The sequence below is a fragment of the Pelecanus crispus genome, chromosome 3, assembly GCF_030463565.1.
Source record: "Pelecanus crispus isolate bPelCri1 chromosome 3, bPelCri1.pri, whole genome shotgun sequence".
Lineage (NCBI taxonomy): Eukaryota > Metazoa > Chordata > Aves > Pelecaniformes > Pelecanidae > Pelecanus > Pelecanus crispus.
This window is the reverse complement of record NC_134645.1, coordinates 68,464,081-68,491,308: the sequence shown is the minus strand read 5'-3', so window position 1 is coordinate 68,491,308 and position 27,228 is coordinate 68,464,081. Positions and strand designations below refer to the sequence as shown.

The window sequence follows — 27,228 nt, the reverse complement described above, 5'->3', positions numbered from 1 at the left end:
AGGTAATGCAAATTGGCTTAACCTCTTTCCTAGTAAGCCTAGCAAAGTTAAATTAATGATCTCACATTTACTGTACACTAAATGCTCTCAGACAAACTGTTATTGCAGATCAGTAGATTTGTGGTATCTTGCTGAGGGAGAGAGATTTGATAGCGGGGAAGCTGACCTACGAGCAGATGCAACATTTTGAATGAATCTCAGCCAGGGACAGGAATCCTGTATTTCATCAGAGATGAAGGGATGGTCTGTAGCAAAAAAACTGACATATGCCTTCCCATTGCTGTGGACCGCCTAAAGAATTGTGCCATAGTTTGTAGGCATGCGGAAGAATATTTAGAAGAACACTTACAGGCACTTTGTTGAATGAATACCTGCAATAAAATCATAAAGGAGAGCCTGGAAGTTCATCAGTGGTGCCTGCATGGAAGAAGGGTAAATATTGAGACGGAGAAGGACCAAGTGCAGGGCTTGAGGATACATGCTGGAGCAGCAGATAGTATAGGAAATAAGTGATGTAGGCCTAAGCATAGGCAGGGCAGTGATGATTCATCCAAAGTGAAACTCAGTTTGGGGAAATGGGCATAGGTTCAGTTTTATAAAGCAAAGACATTAGAAATTGAAAAGGCCTTTTAAATCACACCTTCCTATCACAGTGTAGGATCATTGCTTACAAAGGAGTCATTTGGTAGAGATGACTACCTTTCCTAGTTCAGTTTAGCATGGCCTTGGTGAGGACTTCTATGTGCCCAAAAGTTGGGAGGAAAAGCCAAGAGATCAGAGGAATTGTGCAGTGGACTGGTTGTCACATGGAGTAATTTTGTTCCGACCTCTGCTGCTGACTCAGTGCATTGGGTCAGAAAAATTAGTTACTGCTCCATGACTCAGCTTTTTCTGCCCAGAAACTGACAGGCAAGATACTTAGATATTTATGTAAAAGGCTCAGGGATGAAAAATGTTGTGTATTCCTATTATAATATATATTGATTTTCTTACATATATGTTTTGTGAAAAGTTCCTTCCCTGTTTAAAGCCTTCTTTATGCAGGTTTACATATGGCCACCACGTTTTCTCCTGTCAGTTTAGCCAGGTTACAAATACCTTGACTTTGAAAAAATTTGATGTTTCAACATCCTCAGCTCCCCAAATGTTCTCACACAGGTTCAGCAGTCTCTTCTTGTAGCGTTATATTAAAATAGCTTAATACTGAAAGGATTTTAGAGAAATTTCTTGCAGTGTTAATTTTTCAAAACACTTTGTATACAGCAGTTTTTAAAGTAATTCTGATATAACTTAAAGGTATTTAAGTAGTTAACCTTGCTTTCTGTTTTTTAAGGATCCACCAATGGCAGTGACCCTTGGACTGCGAATGGAAGAAATGATTTTTAATCTTGCTGACACACATTTATTTTTTAATGATTTAGAGGTAAGAATCAAAGGAACATAAACACCATTACGCCTGGGTTTTTAACATAGCGGTTTTTGCTGTATGTTAGTGTTTGTTTTGTGTGACATTTTTCGCCTGTCTAGACTTTGGGTTTGTCATACTCCAATCAGAGGGAGGTTAACCAGGTGGCAGTGACTTCCCATGGCAACAGAGCCCTTCCATGAAACTGGGTGAGAGAGGGAATCTGCAAACTACCCTTTCCTCTCTTTGTCCAGTGGCCATCTTTTCAGTTTCCATGGATTTAGAGCTGTCTGCAGTGATGTCCAGGAGGGGAACACATGTGCCTCCTCCCATTCTTTCTCTTTAAGTTCTCTACATTTGCTTTCAATGGGTGTGCCATCATCTGACCATAAGAAACAGTGTTCTTCTCTTCACACACCTAAGTAGCCTTTTGGCCACAGGCCCCCCTTTCTTGCTCAAAGGTAGAATATTCTTCATTTACCTCAAAGACTGCAGCATCAGAGAGCTGGGACTATGACAGGTGTACTCATCAGTGATGTATCTTCCCAAAGTAGCCAGGCGACCACATGTTTTGTCACGATGTACCCAGGGTGTGCAGTTTGGCATCCGGTCAGAAAAGGGAGAGACCTCTTCCTAGGGAGTGACTCTTGTGGACTGCTCACCTGTCAGAAGCACACAGATGGACTGCTGCAGGGACAGTGGTCTGGGAAGCAGGCCCATCAGCTGGGCTTCACTGACTTTCCATTTCACTCCGGGCGTCTGGATCTGTTAACATGGAAAGTGACAGTCTTACAACCATGTGTGTCAAGAGACAGGGGGTGAAAAACAGTTCTCAAATTGAACTATGGGCTTTTCAGACCTTCCCCTGGTCTAAATCAGTTGTTTTCTTACTCAAAGTGGATCCCAGAGTTCCCTCCGTGGACAGACGTTTTGCCACTAATGGCAGCTGGAAGACTTTGAGGTTTTGTTTAAAGTGCCAGAGAAAGGTCTCTGGTTAGTGAACAGAAAAAATGAGGATAAGTGAGATTTTTCCATTCACTTGATTTTTCTAGCATGCACTTCTTTTGTTCCTTCATTGACTGTAGGCAATAAGAAAAGCAGAAGGTACCAGGCTGCAGTTGTCTTTGTCATCTCTTGCAGACCTCATTTATTCTTAGCTCTTTTTAAGTCAAGAAAGTGGGATCTACTTCATGCTATACCTGGACTGCACTTCCTCCTTCCAGCAGCAGAAACATAAGGAAGTGAAGCCCTGGGCATGCCTTCACCAGTCAGTGTTTTATTGCAGTCCTAGTGAGTCATCACTTGACAGTGCAGGTGCATTCAGTGAATGTTCTCCTTCTGGTGCCCTGTACCGGGGATAGATTCCAAAGCAATTTTTCAAAGCATTGCTTAAATTTCTTTTTAGCAGACCTTTGCCCCTGCGTGTTCAGATTTCATGTGGCACCTAATGAACTTCAAGCCATTTGGTAGCATATGCCCAGAGTTCTTCAATCTTGTGCTGAGTTCAAGTGGAAGAGTTTAGCAAAATGGAGCTTTGCCCTCTTTCCATACCTCTTTATTCTTGCTTATGGCCATTGTAGCTTCATTTCTTTCTCTCATTATTTATTTTCTTTGTAGATCTCAGGTTCAGCTGTCACAGGTGGATCGTCACATTTTGTATATTCTTCATAGGGTGGTTTTAATATCCTGTCCAAAAATTCATAGTCCAGATCATTCCAGAGCTTGAACAGTATCCAAACAGTTTTCAGTTTTAGATAAATCAAAAAATACTACTTGGGGACTCTCTCAGAGAATCTCATAACTCAATCAATTTGATTTGATTAAAACCAATTGCTATATGCAATTAAGTATTTTCTAGCCCAGAATTTATCTTAGTTTCAAAGCCAACTCTCTTATAAGATTACCAAAGTTCCAAACATCTTGTTCTGAAATGAGCTGTATGCACACATTCTGGCATATGCAAGAAGACCAACAATTCTCTGTCTTCTTAGCAAATAAGATATAATTGCATGGCATCCTGTGCCAAAGTACATAGAGGCATCCTTTAATATGCAGATGAATAAATTTGTCTGTTTAAATATGTTTGCAAAGCACATGGCCATTACTGAATATTGCAGTGCATCTGCATGATGTGTGTGTAATGAATTCTGAGAATTCCCCAGTTCTGACTTGGGATGTCTCTCTCATCTCTCCCCCTCTCCATCTCTCTTCCTCTGTCTACCTCTCTCCATCCTCCCCCATGTGAGGGGAGGTGAGTGCTGAGCTGTTGATGGTCATGGCCATCAAGACAACAGAACCTTCAGTTCTTACGGGAGGAAGTGAGATAGGCCTTTACTCACTAGACAGATTACTTACCCTTTCATCATCTCACTTTTTTAATGCTGAGCCATCAGGTCCCATACCTTCTGTCTTGCTTTCACCTTCACCCCACAATAAACCTCGTGACTCCAGACATGACAACTGTAATGTACTAATAAACCTATATTCCTGTAATATTGACTTCAGTCACTACGTGCCCTAAGCTCTCTTTTTTCCCTGTCTTTCTTGGTTGCAAATACTGCATACCAGGGTCTAGTAATAATAACCAAGTTATTGAAAGTTATCACATACAAAAATAAAGTTTTCCTTCCTCTATGCAAATCTGTCTCACTACAATGACTGCTGATGCAGAAATTCCGATCTGCTGAGACATTCCCCGCTGACCCAGTAACCCATGTTCTAATCAGCCAAACTGCACTTTTATTTCAGACTAGGCTGTTCTCCAGCTATTTCATTCTCAGTGTATAAATTTTAGTTAGCTTGAGAACTATCACTTGGGAGGGCAGTTGATTTTTTGCCATGAAAATAGGAGTCTGGTGCTCTAGAAAGTTCATGTGCCTAAACAATGCTTAGAGATGGGATTCAGTTCTGTAATAATATCCAGACGAATGCATTCTGCTCTCAACCAGGTAAGAAATAAAATGACATTTTTCTCCCTATCTCAGTATTGACTTTAAGACAGCTTTTACAAATGTTAGTAGGGCATACTATGCATGCAAAACCCCCAATTTCTACAATTTGCAAGCAGGAATTTGGATGTGAATCTTCCAACTCCATTATCCCCCTCCACTCTCAGGATGATGAAGAAAAACGAATATTAATTCCAAACAAACTGAATTACATTTCCATTTTTATGATAAACGTACCATATTTTAAATGAGATTTTGTCATCTTTTTTTTTCTCATTAGAAATGGAAATGAAAAATAAAAAATAGGGTTTAGATAAGTCTCAGAATTTGGGAGGCAGGTCAAACTAGTTTTAACAGAGACTGAAGCATATACATAAAAAAGGGTGTTCTGTATAGCCTAGGAAAGCATAGTGCTGAATATCCCCTCAGTAATAACATTTTTGTGTTCAGTGTGGTGAGTCAGTGTTCTTACTGGGTAATGAAATTACTGTCCATTCCAGGAGGACAGTTTTTATGGATAATTTGTTGATTCTGTACTCTGAAATTTTCAGGCTTTAAAACTTGCTGCAAAGAATTGGCTGCAATTGGATATAGTTTAAATTAGTACTGCTTCAAGCAAAAGCCAGTTATTGTACCTAGATTCCTTTCCTGTACTCTCAGTAATAGGAGAGATATTCTACCTTTCTTAGTTTTGACCTTGCACTGACGGTGAGCCACTGTGACTTGAGTGTAGCCAGTACTATAGCTGATGTGAAAATATTTTACCTTAACATTTAAAGTGGCAGACAGCTTGCTTGCCTTCCTTCCTCCCTGCAACTGTTTGGTCTCTTTTACAAGCAAACTCAGATCTAGTGTTGTGCCACCAATTTCCTGTTTCTTTTGGGAAAAGTAGAGAAGTATCTCAAATCTGCTCAAACCATCTGCTTTTTCTTTTTTCCCGGAAAGTTTTTTCACACTGTATTAGTGAATTTGTAAAATGTAAACATTTTAGTTGAAGTAGGTAAGTAAACAAGAAAACAAAGTAAAACGAAGCTAGGAGTGGTGGGCACGTGAGTTTGTTGTTGGTCAGCAAATGTGTATTGCCAGTATGGTAAGGAGGTGAGCCATAGATCTGAGAGGAGGAGAGGAAGGAGGAAAAGGAGGAGGCTCAGGGTGTTGTTGGGTTTGATCCTCTTATGTGGCTGGAAACTTAAGAACCTTATTGCAGGGACAAGGGGCAAGTAATCAGAAAACTGCATGTTCCCCTCATCTCCTGTTCCTGGAGTCAATGAACAAACTGAGAGATAAAAAAATAAAAGTAAACAGCTGAGCCTTTGCCACCCACTCATATTTAACTTAATAATGAAATTATCAGCAGAACAGTTATCGGGAATTTTCAAGGCTGGAACAATGTAGCTGAAAGGCTTAACAAACCCCAAACAGCAGCAGACACTCCTTATCCATCAGGGATACTGTGTGCCCTCCATTTCATTAGTACACCTTCAAATCCACAGGACTGATTTTTAGATTTTTAAAATTATCTTACACTTTGAGCAGTTCCAGGGGAATCTGTGAAGGTGATTAGTAAGTCAGATATCGCTCAGATATTGCAAAATACAGAGTTAGAATTTGTCCCAGTGGTGCTTTTTATCTGAGTTTTGAGTTCCTGTCCTACACTGGGTGGAGTATAGTTGCTTTTTTTTTTTTCTGGAGTGTAAATAATAGATAAGGATAAAGAAATTAATCTTCTATTTCAGCTGCCACTTCACCTTTTCTTTCTCTTTTCATCTGCTATTTACATCCAAAAGCAGCATCTTTAAAATGCTCTACAGCTCAAGATAATCTCCTCAGACAGAACCAAAAAATTTTATTTCTCCAGTGGGGAGAAGAATGCTTCGTTTCTGTTCCTTGAACACAGCTCTTTCGTGCCTGTCTTAATCGATTAAGCCAGATGAGCAGAGTTTGGCCAATCATTCCTTTAGTCTTGACACAAAATTTTAAATTATGATTGCTTGTATGATGCAATGAAATTATGTATTTGAAAATGAAATTGCATGTATTTATTTTATTCAAAAAGTGTTAATTTATTTTAACAACTTACTTTGTGTGGGTAAAAGTCTGTTAGGTTTTCATTGAGTGCAAAGCAAACAAAACATAAAGAAGAAATGGTAATTCCCCAAATTCACAGTCTGGGAACTTGTGGCATACACATTTGGAAATCACTCCCCTGTTCAGATTTATCCTTTATCTGGACAACTTAGCACTGGTACAAGACTGAGATTGGAAACTTAGAACTGTGTACTCCTGCATGTCACAGAGAGTCTGAACTAAGTGCTGCTTGTCAGCAACTTTATTTGAAGTAGATGACTCAGATGACTCTTTATTTGAGGCACAGAGCTGTGCATTTTCAAAGCTCAACCTCATTTTGCCTTAGTGATGAGATTAAATTATCTGAAAACATTAGTTGGGAAGTAATTTTTAAATACGACCTTGAACTTTTTAATAAATTATAGTAGCATTATGTTAACAACAGCTATTTTAAATATTAAAAAAATGCTTACATACAGGAAAGTAAAATCTCTGGACACTGAACTTCAGGTGTGTCTTTGGGTTAAGATGTTAATTCTAGCAACTGCAGAAAACAGCAATACAATGCCCGTTCATATTTACTGTTGCATGGTGGCTTGAGTTGTTTATTTATTTGTGCTTCCCCCATATTTTCCTATCTTTCTGCCATAACCACTGTGCAGAAAAGGATATTTGATAGCTATCCAATTATAAAATCAGCTTGGAGAGGAGTTCAGTTTTCTAGTGTACCTCTGTTCCCTGGAGTTACTTCCATCCCTTCCAAAACCAGGAAATAATGAAATTCTCCAGGACTGCTTGATTATCTGTGATTTTCCAGCCAAAGGCATTTGGATAAATCAAGAAAAGAATCTGATAAGCATCCGAACTCCTAGAGACTTAACAGAAATTACATGCCTGTGGAGGTTCATCATCATTAGCTTTTAGGAAGTGGGGAAATAAGGTTTAGGTGATTTTGGAATATTTGTATGCTAGAGAGACTATAAATGAGACTTGTAATTGTTGGGGTTTTTCCAATTAAAATAATTTTAATCTACAATCACTCTAAAATTACATATCGCTTTTCTAAAGGCCTATTTTAACTAATAATTTATACAGTATAGAAGGAGTTGAAGGTTGTATTATTTTAAAGAAACTGCTGGTAATAGAAGCTGTAAGTGTACTATGCTGCCATCTTCTGGTGCACTTAGTGGCCTGCACCGATCATTTCTTCCAACACCTGTACTAAGCATATGGAGAGCATACACTCTTATAAGATAATTTATCTTTTTTTTTTTTTCAACAGGAATGTGATCAAGTTCATATAGATGATGTTTCTTCTGATGATAATGGACAAGACCTAAGGTAAGACAGAGCATTTGTTTCTTTTTTTTTCTTCAAAGATTAAATAAATTGAGCATTTACAGGAATACATTGTATTTATTTTTACTGTATTTTGGGTGTTTGCAGTACCTACAGTTTTGCAACTGATGGCTTCCATGCAGCTGCAAGTAGTGCAAACCTTTGTCTGCCAACAGGTGTAAGAGGAGGGGTTGACTGGATGAGGAAGCTGGCTTTCCGTTACAGAAGAGTAAAAGAGTTGTATAATACTTACAAGAACAACATAGGAGGTGAGTTTAATTGTCAAAAATAATTTAGAATGCTGATCAGGTTAAACTGAATGGCGATGAACTCCTGCTGAGGGAATGTGCTTTGGAAGCCACAGAGTGAATGGAAAGTATGTGACTGGACCGTGGGCTATTGAAAGCTGCTGGCTGTAATGGCAGAGCCAACATTGTGCTGTTGTGCAGGAGAAGCAGAGATGGAGAAACCGAGCAGGCTTCCATTTGGCTTCCACAGAGCCCGTTTTTCTCCATCAGACCCAGCTCAGCTATACCTATCTTACTGATTGGTTGAGCCATATTCTACTTCAAATATGCTGTTATTCTAGGAAAGAGGTTGTATAGTTTCCACAGCACAAATTGGTTGTGGCTGGCCTATTCCATCCTACATTTTCATGATCTAGTTGGTAACAACACACTGTCTGCCACATTCTCTGCTGGGTACCTGTTAGTCTGTTTTCACCAGTGGATGCAAGAAAACTCTAGCGCTAGCATACCACTAGCCCCTTTTGTTGACTCTGTAGCCTACACAGTTAATTGTGTTGCAAGAAATCTGAGTCTCATTTGGGCTGAGAGCTTTCCTGTTGTTGTTTTCATTCATGGACTCACTCATGTCCATGCCAGCAGGCTTGTAGGAAATCAAGCAGCAGAACTGAAAGAATCAGGCCTGGAGAGTCCTGTGTGACTTGCAGAGGCAGCCAGCCCTCTTCTGAGGAGGGGAATATGTCAACTGACTCCCTCAAGAAGAGCCTGCCAGAACAGGCAATACTTACAAGTCTTCAAGCGTTGCTACAGCCACAGTTGAGGATAAGCTGAGGACAACCCAGCCAGGAAGGAATCCAAGTGAACACTCTCCCGTTGCATAGCATGGGCTTTTTCCACTCATCTGAAATTTATTTCAAAGGAACCTGAAACTCAAAGTAAAGCTCACCTTCAGCAAAACCAGACAGTTCGGTGTTCACTTCCTGCAGTCTCTCAAAAATGGGAAACAGTACTAACTAATATGGACAGTGAATTAGGCATTAACCTTAATCATTTTCTAAACTATGTAAGCCTGAAATATATATTTTCTCTTAGAAGCTCAGAGTCTTTACTTGTCTCAGGATGAAGCAACAGGAGCAAAGGGTGATAGTAAATGATGAGCTTTCACTTGCCCTGCCTTGCCCTTCATTGGTGTCCTGAATGGAGGTTTTATATGTTAAGAATACTTGAAAAACTATTATCCAAACATTTACCGGGTTTTCTTATATCTCCTAATGCATCTAAGATTCTAAAGCTGTTGCATTTCAAAAACCTTTAACATTAGTAAGAGCTTAAGTCCAAAAGCACAGCATAGGGAATCACACTAAGAGGAATGATCATTGCAAATGGAATAATGTAGATATGTGGTGCACTGTATTAAGGTTTTTATTCTCTCCCACAAATCCTGCTTCTGAAATATCCTTAAGTGGGCAAGTTCCTTCATTCATCCTCTACTTCTTAGCTTTTTAAATAATCTTTTTATTGCATATGTATCTATTTATTTCAAAATAGCTGTTAGAAGGCAACAGAAGGCTAGCTCAAACTAGGTATTTTTAGGTTGCTTCATTTCAGATTTCTGAAGACAGTCATCACCACTTCTTGGGAGCATAGGGTGTGAAAGAGAAGAGGGATGCTAAAGGTCATGAAGTAGGCTTCCCTGCTCTTCCAGGACCAAATCTAAATTTAAAATGGCTTGGTTCCAAAGAACTCATGTCTCAACATTCAATAGGCTGGGTATTTTTTAAAATCTGACCATTCATGCCCAAAACAAGATTTTAAGGTGCTTTTAAGGACTGAGATATGAGAACATAAGATGTACAGCCATTTCAGGGCTGTAAATGCTATAAAAGGAGCTATCATTGCTAACTACAGCAGGACATGAAGAGCAAGCCATCAGTGAACAAATGTATTTCCATATGTGTAACCTGAGGTTCACCTATATACAGAGCCATTAGGCAAGGCAGTTTTAAACATACGCAGATACTGCAAAGGCAAGTTTATTCTAAAGTCTCTTCTTTAGTGAGTGTCTCTGCCTATGATCCCAATGGTATAGATCTCCTTGTCACTGCCTCTGATAATTAGAGAGTAAGAAGTATCTGAGGAGTTGGTTTAAAAAATGTGTGTTTCTGAAAGGTATACTTTGAAACATAGTAAAGTAGGCTGAATAGACAGAAAAACCAATTGATGATGATGACCAATTCTTAGTATCTGCAATACTCTCTGACATTGATACAGTGCAAATAAAAACAGAGCGCAATTTACTGAGCCTTGAAGACAATAGATTTCCTCTTTGATGTTTTTTCAAGTTCTAGTGGAATTTAAAATAGAAACAATGGCCATAAAATCTATACATTCCAGCTAATACAGAATTTAATTTGTTTTTTTTTTTTCTTTTCTTGCTTTTTTTACACAAAAGGACTCCTGGGTCCCGCTAAAAGAGATGCATGGTTGCAATTAAGAGCAGAGATTGAAGCTCTGACAGACTCCTGGCTAACAAATGCACTTAAATCATTATCAATTATCAGCACAAGGTATGTATTTGAGTCTACTGTAAAAAAGTTTCTAGTTTTGGACTTGTAACGGTTATTTTTTGACATTTTAGGTTACAATAAATTAGTCCCTTCAAAGAACAGAAAAGGTCTAATATGACTTTTGAATAGGACATAGGAAAAATTCCATGGAAAGTGATTTCATTTTCAGCGATTCCAGCATTTACTAAAGATAGTATGAAGTTTCTTCTAAAATGTGATAAATGTCGCTGTGTACATTGAGAGGGTATTGTAGAATTCTGAGCCAGCCTTTAATTTATTGTCTTCTGGGCAGCATCCTCTGAACTCCATGTCTCTCTGTTCTGTGCTTCAATGTTTGTGCCTATTCACACTACTAAATACTGTATAGATGCCAGAACACAAAAACATTTTCCTTCTGTCCTTCCAGACAAATCAGTATTCTTAAGCATATATCTAAGTTTTCAGAAGAGCAAAAATCTGTTTTAACTGAGTTAAAAATCTGAGTTTCTAGTAATGAGACATAAAATATATTGTTCCTTTGAAATAATAAAACTGTGAACACTGCTGCTGCTGCTTAGTTAGCCATGCAATATGTATCTCATCAGAAATCCTCAAAAATTCTGGGTTTAAACCATAAAAAAGAACAATGTTAATCCATCTTGCCTTCTGAACATGTCTGGGAAAAGACTTAATGTCAAGTGGAAAGAACAAACTTGGAAAGATATGAAAAACTTACTTTAAACATAACAGCTTCTGCAATATGTTTATCTGTTAATTGGGTTTTTTTTATTTATTAGTTTATTAACAATAAAAATTATTTAACAGTCTTAAGCACCTCAAGAGAAAAAAAGTAAAAAAATTGTGTAAACCATTGTGTTTAGCTCTGCATTTCTTTCCAAACCACTAGACTTCAAAAAGACATTTGGTAAGGAAGGCCACTTGAGCATTGGTGGGCGATTCTGGAAAACTGTTATCAGTTACTCAGGACTGTTAAATAAGTCTTCTGTTTTGTCTTCAAATAACTGTACAGAAGCTACCCATGAGGCAGCTAAACATTACCTATATGTTACCGACAGGAAACTGAGTTACATAAAGGCAGAAATAGTAGCCTAAGGTCTTGCTTGGAGTTTGTGGAAGAACCAGGAGGAAAAATCACAACTCTTCACTCTCAGCTCCACGTTCACACCATGGTCACGCTCGTGTTCCATCATGTCAGTGCCTGAAATAGCCTGGCTCAGAGTTTTCTGTTGTGTAACTGCTAGCACAACTTCTCCATTCAAGTTTTCATCCTCACTATTCAATGCTAGCTTATTAATATGATTATTCTTCTCTCTCCCTCCTCCCAGAAATATTCTTACTCCTGAAACATGAAGAAAGTGATGTCATTGTGCAGAAATGTGTTTTGGCTGTTTATGTCCCCTCAAGACAGGAGTAACAAATGATGTTTTTCGCATTTTCCTAACTCTTTCATTTGGCTGGTAGCTACTGCCAATTAATTGCCAGCATGAAAATGATGCTTTCAAAGCATTAGAATGCCTGTTTTCAGACACAGTTGGTGATTTTAAATGTCTGTATTTTAGTGGACCCATCTTCAAGGACCTGTTTTTTATAAACCAGTGTGGAATATTTCCTACAAATCAGGCCTGCATATTTTTAAAAGGTTTTTGCCAAAAGTTTTATGTACATTTTTCTGGAAGTGATGGTGCTGAGCAGCAGTCCTGTGTGAGTGAAAGTAAATGTTGAGGAATCCTGAATATGCTCTCCACAGCTTGTTCACCTCATCGGCATTTGGGTAATGGTTTTAAACTATTTCAACTGAAACTATTTCTCTCTTTTTAGGAGTAACTGTGTAAACGTGTTGGTAACAACAACCCAGCTTATCCCAGCACTTGCAAAAGTTTTGCTATACAGCTTAGGAGGAGCTTTTCCTATTGAAAATATTTACAGTGCAACCAAAATAGGTAAGAAAATTATTCTTTCACCCCTTCTGATTACACTGCATTGCCAATATTTTTTTGCCAGTAATGGATGGATTCCAAGCCACTTCCCTGACACTTACAGTGTTAGTTATAAGATTTAGGCATTGCATATGTTCAGATGTATTTATGTTGATAAATTCCAGATTCAGCTTATTTTCAATGATGCCTGAAGGAATAAAGGTCCCCATACTGATTAAAAGCCTGAGAAACTCCTAAGTATGGTGCAGAAAACAGAGAATGTGCAGAAAAGAATGAAGAAAAGTGTTTTGTGAATTCAAATCTAAGCAGAACTTCTGTTAAATCGTCTCTGCTCTGACCGTCAGCTCTATGTAAGCTAGGCCACCACTTCACAAGCTTTTTCTTCAAGCATAGTACATTGGTGATGGTAATGACAACTGTTAACCAACAGAAGCTGTGTTGATGGGTGCCACAAGGGCACTTCCCTATTCTGTCAATAACTGTGTGCCTCTTGTGTATTACAGTTTGGAAATTTATGGGTTTTGGAAGTCGCATCCAAAATTTTCTTGTATACCAAGAAAAGTTATCATTCCTGTGAAATGTGACACAGCCTACAATGACTGATAATTTTGGCAGATTTTGTGATTTACCAGTTATTAATTCAGTAATGCTTAATTTCTATACCTATGACACCTTATATAACATGAAGTGTGACACTTCATTAACAAAAGCATTACAGTATATTTCCTAAATGATTTTCACAAGTGAAAAGCAAATGCATATTCTACCAGTGTCAGGAAAAACTATTACCTCAGTCATCTTTTAATTAGCTGTAGCTGTCCTCAAATACTTTAAAAAACTTAAGTCAAGGCACGAAGTATCCCAAATACCATATGGTACTGAGCAGCCTCTGGAATTAATGTCATCTGTCATACAGCCTGTACATGTTGGATTCAGTCACTGAGATTGCACTCAGACCAAAGGAAGGAGAATTAAGAAATAGGGCCAACAGCACAGAAGGGGGTGGTGAAGTGAAGCACAGTCTCTGGAGCCTCTGTCGAAATAATTCTACACCAGGAATTCCTTCTGGGAGCAGTGTGGCTGCTGTTATGCCCCTGTGGGGAGCACAAAATACTCTGTGGGGTACAAGATCTCTCTCTACTTTTCATCTTAGTAATCTCTGCAGTGTGCTGAGCACAGGACTATAATTGCAGCTGTTGCTTGCACATGCTGAAATCTGGTCCTCACTCAACAGTTAGTACACATGATGCTTGTCCTAATCATAAGCCCTTTTTTGTGGGCCAGCTGAAAAAACCCAAGAGGAGAGCAGTAAGAATCAGAGATCTAGAAGTCATGAGCTTGTGAGAAGAGACTGAAAAACCTGGGGTGGGGATAGACATAATAACAAACAAGGTAAAAAGCTATTGCAGAGAGGAAAGAAATAATCTTTCTCTACATTGATGGGAGGTATGACAATAGGTGATGATTTCTTTGCAATAGGACATGTGTAGGTCGCATGTCAAAGAGAAACTTCCTAATGGAAAGGGTTAATTAAATACAGAGATCGCCTGTGGAAACAGTGAAATCATCATATTAGGACAGTTTTATGATAGACAGCACAAGCATTTGTTGGTAAAACTGAACCTGCAGTACAATGAGAAGACCACTAGATGACTTTGCTTGCTCCCTTGCAATCCTGTTTATTGCTGTTACTGGCTTAGCCTGCTTGCTTCCACATTTCTCAAAAAAACCCAAATGCTTCATAGAAGTTCTCCCAAGAATTAATTTTATTTCGCTTGTCCATTGTTCTTTGAACACTTCCTCCATTGCTACATCACTCATTGCAGGTGCATTAGAATTAAGATTTCTGCTTTCCTTGAAAAAATATTACTACAATAATAGGGAAATATTTAAATTCAATTATTTATTCAGTGACCTATTCATTTTTGCAGTGCTGCTAATTCTTTTATCTTAGTGGCTTTCCTGTAACTCTTAAGAAGGAGATTTGTTTTACCTGGGACAGCTCAGTGTCACTAAGGGAATTAATTTCTTCTTACCAGTTTTGGCTCTAAATCCCAAGGCTGGGAACTTTGAGAAAGTAGTGGTAACGATGTCTTACCGCTGCAATAATCCTTTGTAGGGCTTCACCATAACTCACTTGATAGCTTGAATAAGTAGTGCATTGTTTTTCAGGCAAAGAGAGCTGTTTTGAGCGTATAGTGTCCAGATTTGGCACTAACATAACTTATGTTGTGATTGGAGATGGCCGAGATGAGGAACATGCGGCTAATCAGGTAACTTCGCTCTGAACTCTTATCTCATTTATCTTCCAGGAAAAGAAAGTTGCTTTGAACGAATAATGCAAAGGTTTGGCAGAAAAGTAGTATATGTTGTAATTGGGGATGGTGTAGAAGAAGAACAGGCAGCAAAAAAGGTAACCTGTCTCCTGAAATGTTGGTGTGATACATAGCTACTAATGCAAGCCTTCTGTTTGCATTTCTGTCAGTGTTGCACAATGACAGAATGACAAATAATTTCAGTCCACAGATGCAAGGCAACAAGAGCATGATGAGATCAAAATTTAGAGTAAAATGAACCATTTGGATTCTAGCATTTGCTTCACTTCAGATTGGAAAGAAAAAAATGCAAAATTATAAAATAAATGAAAAATGATTGCAGCAAAAATGTCTGACTAGTTTCAAGCAAATTAAAGATAAACACAAGAGAGAGGGCTCTGACATGATGGTTGGGTGGTGGTTTTCTTTGAATGGTGAAATCAGGGAGGTTTCAAGAGAACTGTTGCAGAGAATGCGGAAAAACATCTAAAGGACTGTGCAAAGTTTTTGCTAACATAGATGGAGATCTGTAGTTTACTGGAGCAAATATGATGAACATATAGTTTGCTTCAAGAAAGACGTATCTGCAAAAGGAAAAAGAACCCAACAGAGTTTGTGCAAGAAGTCTCTGTTTCTAAAAAAAACCTATTTCTTTAGAAATATTCAATTTTTTCATGATAATAATTCAAGTCTAAATTTCACCAGATAAGTTTTCAATGTTCAGAAACAGATCAAATTAGTAATTTGCACCATACTTCCCAGTATAACCATCGAAGTGTGCAGAAACTGAAAACTTTTGCCTCACGATGTCTGCACAGGACAAGTGATGTAAATATCATTGTGCTAGGAGTAGCAAAATAAAGTGCCCTTTTAGTGTTGTAGCTGGAATGGAAACAAAATTAAAATAACCAAAATGCTCATTCCAAATGGTTCCTTAATACAGGTACAGTACTGGTGATGGGTCTTTTATAGTTTGTGCTAAACAAAGGTGGTTGGATTGTGTACTTTCCAGTTTGGCATGCTTTTTTCTTAACGTTGGCTATATTGCATGGATAGATACAGAATTCAGAGAAATGGATGAATAGAGCATATTACAAATAGATCTGAACACAACATGGAATGATGGGGTTTTTTTCTATTCTGATGAACTGCTGAAGGAGAACAGTGCATATATCTGCATCTCTCAGAGATACTGATGCTTTCTGCAACACAAATTCTCTTTTTTTAAAGCAGAAATGTGTTATTTTCTTATCCAGAGAGATTTCTTTTTTCTCCCTAGATGGAGAACAAGGTAATTCAACTCTGTTTCAGTGTTGTGTGTGAAGCCTCTTCTAATGAAAGTCTTATAGCCCTTTAAATGATCATTCGGTATTTTGCAAAGTCTAATAAGTGGAGCAGAAAGGGATTTCCTATCAATGCTCCTTTGTATGGGTTTGCATGCTAAAAATAAGCAAATAGCCCTTGCAAAATAACGGGCTCTTTCCAAAGAAACTATTAAGAAAGACTATCTAATTATTTTAACTTCAGTTGAATTATTAACCTCAGATCTATTTTGGTCTGATTTTTGTCAGTGCTTCACTAGCAAAAATCAATCCAGAAACCCAGTGGTGTAAAATACGTGGTGGTAATCTGACTAGCCTCGTTTGTCGTATACTGCCCTGTGTCACAGTGTTCATCTTTCCTGACCTTTTCCCCCTTCTAACAAACACAGCACAACATGCCTTTCTGGAGGATATCCAGTCATTCGGACCTCTTGGCTCTCCATCAAGCACTGGAACTAGAGTATTTGTAACTGTGTTCTAAAGCTGGCAATCCTTTTTTTTTATATATATATTTCAAGTACACTGAATTTTTATGTGTGATTCAATGCCTCTGGCTTTACACATATGAATTGTCTTAAGAAGGGAAGAATACTTGGAATTAAAAATTCCAAATTGAAGAATTCAGATTGCTGAATGGAGTTAAAACATTAGTGCTACGTAAGGAAGCTCTATGGTCTTATATATGCAACGTTTTTAAATGAATTAAAACTGTGGAGGTTGCTGGTACACACCAAGTGAGCCCTGACAGGAGTGAACAAAGGACTCAAACTGGCAAAGCACCAACACGCGTTTTCCAGCCAACAAGGTGGTGTTCAACAACATTCCTCAAAATGGGATATATTCTCAGCACTGAGGTTTGAACCAGACTTTAGCCTACCTAACCCAGAAAATCTGAATTGGAATGCACTCAGACTGTATAACGACAATCCTGTCTAGACCTGTAATTTGTGTAAATTATTGATGAAAATAATTTACTGTGACTTTATTAGCAGCTGATTTTGGAGGTGGATGCAATTTTTCTTTCTTTTGGGGGGCAGGGGAGGGAGAGGGTTATATAATATTGTCTCTTTTATAAGTTTGGCAACAGAATGTGCATAATGATGTGTTGTGCCTTAAAGAGAAGACTGTGTTTGTGTGTTATAATGTAATTTTGGTTAAAAACTATGTAGATAAACAAAAAAAACCTTTGTGATAATTTTTGACATGACCAAATTTGAAATTCAAAGAAATCAAAGAGCAGGGCTGCATCAAAGCATTTAAGTATTTGTTGCAGTAAGAAAAAATAATAAAGGAAAGTTTGTGTTTTTATTTGGATTCTGAATAATTCCACTGATTGTTTGAGGAAAGTTAAGAGTATGTTGGGAGGTTGATACTGGGGACCGCTACCTTGAAAGCTAAAAAAAAGTGTTTAACACCTTCAGCATCATTTCTTGATTCTCTGACAAGAGAACTAAGAGCCATATTCATGAATTACTTAGTCCACTGAAAGCCATACGGTGAGTGCATCTGCTGTGTATAACAGAACAAATTCCCACCCAGCAGACAAAGTGTGCAAGTGGCATTACTGGAAGGTGAAAATGAGGAGTTAAGCCCAGATGGGGAACAAAACACGAGTTCATTAGGAATGAAAAATTACTAAAGAATCTCTCACCAGTCAGATGCACAAATGATGCTACATTTAGCATGCTCAGGATCAGCACAAGCTGCTGAAATTGCTGGCATGATGACATTGGCCATTTCAGGAGCATAGTCCACTTCGGTAAATAAAACAGCATTTTGGTAGCTTTTTCATTCTGTTCCACATTTATGTGTCTTCTGGTTTGGGTCAACATGATTTTCCTCACCCATTTTTGATTGCACAACAATATTACACGGGAGTAACCCCAAATGTTTTTGAATTAGAAATTTCAATAGCATGTCAAGCATCTGAGGAGACAATAAGGAGGCGATTTTTATGAAGAAATATTGAGAAATATATTACCTTAATTTTCATCATTTCTATTAAAAATTACAGTCCATACGGTGATAATTACCTTGCAAGTTTTGAACATGCTACCTTTCCGCTTTGGGAAATGAGCAAGGTCCATATTGCACACAGGGTCCTTAGCGCTCCACATGCAGCCTGAGCACTCTCAAACAACAGCAAGTGGTTCGTCTCTCATGGCAGAAGATGGAAACTGCTTTTTGATTTTCAACACTGTACGTGGAGACACCTGAGGTTGCCTGTGCTCTGACTGCGTGAAGAGGTGTGTGCAAGAGAAGATGTTAAATGTAAACTCCAGGATGCCTACACAAGCACAGCAGTCAGCACTGGGGTGAAGATCTTCCCTCTCTGTGCTGTGAAGCCACCGTATGTCTAGCGACCAAGTAGTAACTTTGTTGATTTAAACTTTGTAGGTTGTATGAAAGTTAGTTGGTAGGTGAAAGCCTGGAGGCACTAAAATTGCAAGGCAAAACTCCTCTATAAATTCATAAAAATGGGATTTCTTTGCTGTGTTGGAACTGGATATACAAGTCACCACACAACAAACTAATGATGATTTGTTATCACTGGGCAGTGTGAAGCCACCACATGAGACTTGCCACATGTGAAGTCATAATACATCAGTTACTCAGATGATAGATTTGTGTGTCCAACAAGTAAAAATTATGCATACTTTCTTTATATTTACAGTACCTGTCTAGTCAAATTTGGCCTGGAAGTACATTTTTCATAAAAAGCTGTGGTATCAGCTTTTTGGGGTTTTCCAAGTGGGAAAAAAGTGTTTCTACTGGAATAGGAAAAAAGGTGAAACAAAGCCCTTCTCAAGCTCCAGCATCATAATATTGCATGAGATTATCAACATAAAAGCTGTTATAAAACAAAAAATTGGTATGGTGAACTAGCTTCTTTTTCTTTTTCTTTTTTTTTGGACAAGTCATAGTGTTATTTAAATGCATGAAGCAATATTATTTCTCAAGTTATTTGTTCAGCTTTTCAGTGTTCTTTTCCTAATCAGATGTAAGAACAAACAATAGCCCAGCAACAACTGTCAGTTCTTATAAAAGGTTTGCAGTGACTTCATTGGAGTTGTGCTTAGCTCTCTGTGGTAGGTATGGCTCAGTTAATATACTGGACTTCTACAGAGGAGATGGACACAAAAGGAGGGGAGTTTTACAGAGCATGACAAAATTCTGATTTTAACTTGGATTCTGTGTGCTGCCATAGCAGAAGTTAATTATAAAAATAAATAATATACAAGAATGTACATCCAAAGAAAATGCAAGGATTTAGCTCAAAAGCCTTTGCAATACTAAAATTCTAAAACAAAATTTCAGAGCACGAATACTCTCTTGCTAAGCAAAAATTGTTATATATCTTTAAATAAAAGTGTGTAGTACATGCCTGCCTTGTAGAGAGAAATTACTCTGATACATTTTCCTGCATGAACAATACAGAGGAGAAAATAACCAAGGCAGAGACATAGTCACGCCAGACTGTTCCAGATGGGCCTAAGTAGATTAAACTGAAGGCTGGTCATTTTGACATTGAGTGCATTTTAATTCAACAGCTTGTTAATCAGAAACTGCCTTCCCTTCGGCCTCTCCTCAACAATCAAGATTGAGCACAATTTCATGTTTGCAAGTATTTTGGGCAAATGAACTATAGAATATAATGCCTTTTGCTGATACTCTAGCAGTTCTCAGTCAGTACAGAACTTGAATATTCATTAGGCATTTGAATAGTCAGCTTGCAGAGTACAAATATGGTGTGATTGCCATCACAAGGTAGTATCTTAAATAGATATAACTCCGTGCAGTTCAGTATATCAGTAAAAGAAGACAGGAAAAACTAAAAATGTTGCTTCTTTTTAGATGCCTATGGAGATTGTGCACAAAGATATAGGAGGCAGCCAGCTCCCAGATCTGTTTTCATTAGAAACCACTGTGAGCAGCAGTGTTTGCATCTAAAGCAGATGCAGAGTATGTTCCAGTGTAAGCACTGACAAGGGAGATGAGGCCAAATCAAAATCCTGTATACAAGCACACTTCATCCTGGGGCAGATGAAATCCTGCAGCCAATCAGAATTGCAGCATTTATGGAGAACATGGACTTGGCCCACAATAGGAAGACTGGATTTTAGCTGTGAGGTTGTATCCAGATCCAGGGTTTTGGTTCAAAAGTCATCTCTGCTTTACAGGATTGACACCAGGCATATGATCTCAGTGAATATGGTATTTAGTATCTCTGAAGAGGAGCTGAAGTGACGAGCCAAAATCCCAGCAATAGCAGAATTTTTGAGAAAGAATTGAAGCCAAGGGTCTCTGTCATGTATTAGCAGATTATAGTTTATTAGGGCCTACATAATTTAAGAAAATGTAAATTAAAATTAAAAGCTTGTATAATTATGTACATCTTTACTATTTCTCAATAAATACACTTGGAAATGTCATTTTCTGCACTATACCATGTTGTAAGATGTTTGGTTTGTGGTTGAAACCCTCTGTACACAATGTCTCTTAGGAGAACTGAGCATCACCTCGGACTCTTTTTAAGTATGTCCGCACTGCCTTTGCAGTTCATGCCTGGAGCAACACTGTGCCCATGTGGTCTGGTAGAGACTGGCTCACCTGGGTACCCTTTGCAGGGCGGAGCCACTAGAGAGAACCTCCCTCTGTTCCTCACCAAGAACACCAGGTGCCTTGCTCCAGATGCAGCCTGAGAGACAACTCACACCTTTGTTGCAGTCGCCTTGGGGCAAAATGCTGAACAAACCAATTTGATGTCTAGACACATAGTGTATTCATTTAAATTCCCTTACCAATTCACTTACTAATGTCATGCTAATATTCTTCTTATGGACATGGGTTGTTTAGGAGACAGACTGGGCTACTGAAGGGAAGCAGCCATTCCAGTCAAAGCTGAGCCTCATGAAACTTCGTAAATGTCTTTGGGAGCAGTACTTCATGTCTTAGTGAGGTGTTGACCTTGGTTTGAAGGAAGCAGTCCCCCTCCCTGAGTCTGCTTGCACAGGCTTTATGGCAAAAGTGAGACCACAGGACTATCAGCACACAAAGGCTTGACATTATCATCTTGGGAACAACATAGCAAGTGGCAGAGCCTTGGCAACCACAGCGCTTCAACCACAAGAGACAGCTTTTAAATAGTAGATTTTTTTTCCCAGGAGTTCAATTAAAGCATGTCTGTTACAAAGATCACAGAATCATAGAATCATTTAAAATCATCAAGTCCAACCATTAACCTAGCACTGCCAAGTCCACCACTAAACCATGTCCCTAAGCACCACATCTACATGTCTTTTAAATACCTCCAGGGATGGGGACTCAACCACTTCCCTGGGCAGCCTCTTCCAATACTTGACAACCCTTTTGGTGAAGAAATTTTTCCTAATATCTAATCTAAACCTCCCCTGGCGCAACTTGAGCCCATTTCCTCTTGTCCTATCACTTGTTACTTGGGAGAAGAGACCAACACCCACCTCACTACAACCTCCTCTCAGGTAGTTGTAGAGAGCGATAAGGTCTCCCCTCAGCCTCCTTTTCTCTAGGCTAAACAACCCCAGTTCCCTCAGCTGCTCCTCACAAGACTTGTTCTCTAAACCCTTCACCAGCTTCGTTGCCCTTCTCTGGACATGCTCCAGCACCTCAATCTCTTTCTTGTACTGAGGGGCCCAAAACTGGACACAGAATTCAAGGTGCAGCCTCACCAGTGCCAAGTACAGGGGGACAATCACTTCCCTGCTCCTGCTGGCCACACTATTCCTGATACAAGCCAGGATGCTGTTGGCCTTCTTGGCCACCTGGGCACACTGCTGGCTCATGTTCAGCTGGTTGTCAACCAACACCCCCAGGTCCTTTTCGGCCAGGCAGCTTTCCAGCCACTCTTCCCCAAGCCTGTAGTGTTGTTGTGACCCAAGTGCAGAATGCGGCACTTAGCCATGTTGAATCTCAACAGACAACTGTGCTGTAGGTACATTTGCCTTCTACTCCAATTTTAGGAACAAAAGGGAAGATATATCAAAAATAGGGTGGACAAAATACAAAGAAGGCCCATCTACTGAGCAGACTCACCCATAGAAAACAGTAGTTTTAACATTGTGTCTCCTAGATGGGTTTGCATGTAACTCTAGAGAAGAGGAACCAATGTTCAGTACTATTTCAGGAGAGTGAGATAAAAAGTAGTCAGAAAAATGGTTTTCCTCACCATTAAAACTGTGGGAGATTCCAGAACCTTTCCCTTTTCACATCACGAGAAAAATTAGATATTGTGGGCTTTTACTTAAAAGCTCTTCTGTGAGTTTTAGCACAGCATTAGCTTTGTTTCTCATTGCTGAGAAACTCAATGCTATAAATGGCTGTCAATGTGTTCTGCACATGACGATTCACAGCACTGAACTAAAGTAAAAACATTATACTGAGAGCATTTATGAGTGGAGAAATAACTCTTCCTCATTTAGGGGCAAAAATACTTCTTCCTCATTATCCATTACCTATAGTGAATCCCTGACGAAAACCAAGCGGAAATTCAGAATGGAATTATTTGTTATGTGCCTTGTCCATTGTTTGCCAATGTATTATTATCTCCAGGGCATGCATATTTACAGTTGACTTGTTTGATCCATTTTCTTTTTTCAAACAAATAATGGATTCAGAAACATTCTGCAAATGTTTATAAATTTGGCGGAATTGTTTCAGTTGCCAAAAGCCCAGACAGTAGGAGGAATGCTGAGAAAGTCAAAACATCTCAATAGTTTGTTTTTGCATGTTAGTTTCTCTACCAATTTTAAGGCTTGGTTTTCCAAGAACTGATCTCTGACTTTAAACCACTAATAAAAAAATGAAGAAAGGAATTCTTTTTTTTCTGGTTGGGAAGAAAAGGGAGAAAAACCCTGAATGTTTCACAAATTTATTTTTAAGTGGACAAGCAAAGAAAATCCTTTGTTGCACAAAGCTCCATTTCTCAATTTGCCGGATTAATTAGTCATCAAACATCCATCTAAACGTGGGTTATTAGAAATTCACATATGCACTTCAATAAACATGAAGCAAGCAAGCAGAGAAGCATGAAGGGCAGGATTTAAATGAACTATATCATATCAAGGAGTCAGGCTGAGAATGGAGGTTAATTAGACTTAATTTTTTGGCTATGCTCTCAGTGTCTGGGAAAATGAAGTGCTGCGGAGGAGCAGCAAATGGAAAGTTATTCATGTTTCCTAGGCTACTATACAACCTACTGTGCCCTTCACCAGGAAGCACACACTTTTTCTATGTAAAAAACCCCAACTGGAGCTATTTGGAAAATATTAGAAATGGTTGACTCATTGAAACCAAAATGTGTTTTGGGACTGCACACACCGACATCGATGAAAGGAACATTTCTAGTCCTGTTTAGAGAAAGAGTGAATCAGGAGCCCACCAGATCAGCCAGAAAAAAAGTCTGAGCCATTGAAGGAGTCTGGTGACTATGGCTCTCAGCTGGCATATCAAGCCCCTGGTTTTTGCTTTCAGCTTGCCTGGGTTAGGATCTTGGTTTCTAGCTTTCTGACTCAAAAAGGTGTCAGTTTGGTCCCAGTAGTGAAGAGGAATGTTTCTGAAATCAGGGAAAAAAGTGAGAGTAAGAGATAAGCAAAGGGAAGAAGAAATGAAAAAATAATCTCCCTCCTTACCCAACACTGAAACCACTATGCCCATTGTGAAGGGTTCTGGAAAAAGAAATCTTCCCAGAAAGTCTTTAGCAACTGAGAAGCTGCGGTTAGTTGGTTGGTTGCCTGCAGGATGAGGCGGGGAAGACAAGATGTGGGAAAAGGCCAGCAACCAGAAAGGGCATTTTCCCTGGACAGCGTGTGTGGATCTCTCCTGTTTTACAGCACAGCCTCATTTGTGTTCTTTGTGCTCTGAACCCCACCCCGCACAGCTACCCCCTCCAACTGTCCCACCAACTCTGGTCCATGGGTTTTTGCAGACTGATCTCTTTGCTTCCTTGTCTCTCTCTGGTTTTACACCTTCCCATTACCTCTTTGCAGCTGTAGCCCTTTGCTGTCTGTGAATTTGCTAGGATCCCAAACAGTCTTTCAGGTGTAGCAGCTCCTTACAGCTTTTGCAGGAAAAAGAAAGAGGGCTCCAGTGGTGTTTTGCTACACAGGCCACAGAGGCGAACGAGTCCCTGCAGCCCTGCTCCCCTGCCCACATGGGGTACCAGGGCTGTAGGAGAGCAAGATCCACACACGGGACCAGCCATAAGCAGCGGCCCAGCCACTTCCCTTTGCTGCAAATGCTTCCCTCTGCCACTGTTTGCAGCCAGCATCGCGGGGAGCAGCTGTTGCTCTTGTAGGAGGCAGGCAGGAGATGCCATACGCTTTTACAGAGCAACAGGACACAAGGCAAGCAGAGTTGCCCTTTTAGGGTGGGAGCAGAAGCAGAAAACTGGCAGCAAAGGCTTGTGCACAAAGATAAACGTAAGGGGTCTATGGAAGAAGCACACAGAATGGATATGTCCCTTCGTGGAGCTGGGGGTGACACATTAAGTACAGCTTGCTGCGTTGGTGTAAGGAGATCATATCTAGTATTGTGAGCCTCCTGGATAGCTGAGCAAACTCCTGGAACTTAGCAGCAGGACTTCTTTGCAGGGTTTTTTTTCTGGGAGGGGAGGCGTGGTGGGTTAGCCTTGGTTGGCAGCCAAATTCCCACCCAGCCACTTGCTCACTTCTCCCCTCAGTGGGATGGGGGAAATAGGAAGAACAGTAATGAGAAAGCTTGTGGGTGGAGATGAAGACAGGGAGATTGCTTAGCAATTTCTGTAATGGGGAAAGACTCCACGTGGAAAAAATTAATTTATTGTTGATTAAAATAAATACTTAATCACTGCATTTGGTAGTGGGAAACAAAAAGGTAAACATTAAAAGAGCACCTTTCCTCCCCTCATTCCCATGCCCAGCTTCACTCCTTCACTGCCAACTCCTCTACATCCCCTGAGCAGCACAGGTCAGGTGGGGGAGTATGGCGGCTACAGTCAGTAAGTATGCAGCGGTTCCTCTATGCTGCTCCTTCCTCCTTGCACTCCTCCTCTGCTCCAGTGTGGGCTCCTCTCCACAGGCTGCAGTTCAGGGAATGTCCACCTGCTCTGGCACATGATCCTCCACAGGCTGCGGTGTGGATATCTGCTCCGCCATGGAGCTCCTCCTCCTCCTCATCTGGCCTTGGCGTTCCCTCTGCTGCTTCTCACTCTTTGTGTTCCCTCCTACTCTGCCTGTGCCGTGTTTTCTGCCCCTTCTCGCACACGCTTTCCCTGAGGCGCTGCCATCAGGGCTGTGGGGCTCAGCCGTGCTTTATGGTGGGTCCATTGGAGCCGGCTGTGTCCAGCACGGGGCAGCCCTGGCCGCTCCTCACAGAGGCCGCCCTGCAGCCCCCCATTGCCAGCACCTGGGCACCTGCACCCAAAATGGGGTGGGAGCAGAGGTGTATCTCAAAAAACCCCTGACACAATGTCAAACCTCTAGTTCTGCATGGTTTTCATTAATGGTAGAAGCCTGCTGGAAGAGGACAAGACTTATCGGGAGGTGACACACAGACCTAACCTCAAGCAGAAGCGCAGAGGGAGACACAGGGTCTTTTTCCGCTGCCCAAATTACCCAGAGCCTATGAATAGTCCCAGCACATCTTAAACCTCCTGCTGGAGAACTGCCAGATTAGGTCTCAGCAGGTCTAACTCCTGATCTCTGGCTGAGACAGGCATGGCCATGCCTTTTCACCTCCTGCCCATCATGCACGCCTCCTGCTCACCTGCCCCATCCCCATCCCATCTCCATCCTCCACCCCAGTCCTGGCCCCACTTCCAGCCCCTTCCAAGCCAGATTTCAGAGGAGCACCTCGCCTGCCCCAAGACACCAGGCATGCCTGAGGTCCCATTGAAATGCTCACGTGCCCGAGAGACTCCTCATGCCCTGCACCACCTCCAGGGCGTCAGGGTCTGCGTGTTTAGCAGACAACCTAGCAGGCTGTTTGCAAAGTGCCACCCAAGTGCATAAGAGCCATCCCAGCTGTCTGGCAACTGAGCTGTTTGCTTTTCGCAACCCATGAGGGCATGGCAATTCACAGCCTCATGATGCCTGCCACATGCAGACAGTTAAATAAATTAATTCTCCAGGAAATAGTTAGCTGTTATAGCGAAACCTTAGTAACAATCAGCTGCAGTTGATTTAATCCATTGCTATTGCAACACACTAATGGGTAAAAAGATGGTTTTCATTTATTTATCTGTGTGTGTATATATATATATATAATTTTTCTCCTGGAATAAACAGTTTGTTTGGTGGGAATGGGCAGTAGTGAACAGGAACTGAAATGGATAGCTTCTGAGTGTGGTTTTTAACAACATATGAATATTCTTTTTCACCCATGCAGAATGCTGTCCCAGTGGTGACAAATGCGTGCCCATTGCTCTGTGAAACTTGCTTCAGTATAAAAGCTGTTGCTTCTGGTGGCAGGATCGCTCCTGGTCCTGTGTGGCTCTCTCTGTGCCACCTCCTTCAGGCAGTCCTGACCTGTTACCCTGGGACTGTGCTTTGCGTAGGGAAGGTTTTGGATGTGACTGGAGCTGCTGGTCAAACTGCCAGCTTAGTCCCTCCATACACAACTCATTCCTGCTGGCAAGAAATGAGATAACACAAATGAAATGGTTTGTTTCTTCCTGTTTTAGCCTCAGGGTGTAGGAACTGCTAGTGTAGCTCGGTGTATCCCTGCAGTACCTGATCGCACCCCCTTTATTCAGGAGCCCTGTTCAGGGAGGGCAGGGTCTTCACAGGCTGTCCCTGTCACCCTCCCCAGCATGCCCAGGAGCAGCTCTCCTGCCAGAGCAAGGCTGCACATCTCTGTCTTTCAGAGGTTTGGTGCCGTGGGAGGCCTCTGCCTGTATCTCACCAGCGTAGCCCATAAGCAGCCTATAATGCTATCTTTACAAGACTGCATCAGCTTCAAATGCTGTCTTTCTCCCATGTAAAACTTTTAGTTTGATTTGGTTTTATGGTACAAGCCACGACTACAGCATGTGTTACAATTCTGCAGCCCATGCAAAGGACTATACACCA

At 40.3% G+C, this 27,228-nt stretch overlaps 1 protein-coding gene across 4 annotated transcripts in view; it reads left to right on the top strand.

The window, feature by feature from the left end:
* EYA4 (EYA transcriptional coactivator and phosphatase 4) overlaps positions 1-16,614 on the top strand; it is a 50,718-nt gene extending 34,104 nt beyond the window's left edge. For 3 of the 4 annotated variants that reach the window (XM_009489783.1, XM_009489768.1, XM_075706675.1), the window contains 7 exons: positions 1,334-1,423; positions 7,703-7,761; positions 7,867-8,027; positions 10,456-10,570; positions 12,389-12,510; positions 14,820-14,920; positions 16,534-16,614. In XM_009489783.1, the coding sequence (XP_009488058.1) occupies positions 1,334-1,423; positions 7,703-7,761; positions 7,867-8,027; positions 10,456-10,570; positions 12,389-12,510; positions 14,820-14,920; positions 16,534-16,614 (729 nt within the window). Of the gene's footprint in view, positions 1-1,333; positions 1,424-7,702; positions 7,762-7,866; positions 8,028-10,455; positions 10,571-12,388; positions 12,511-14,679; positions 14,781-14,819; positions 14,921-16,533 lie in introns of all 4 variants that reach the window. The other variant, XM_075706674.1, reaches the window with a different exon arrangement.
* The last annotated feature ends 10,614 nt before the right edge of the window (positions 16,615-27,228 follow it).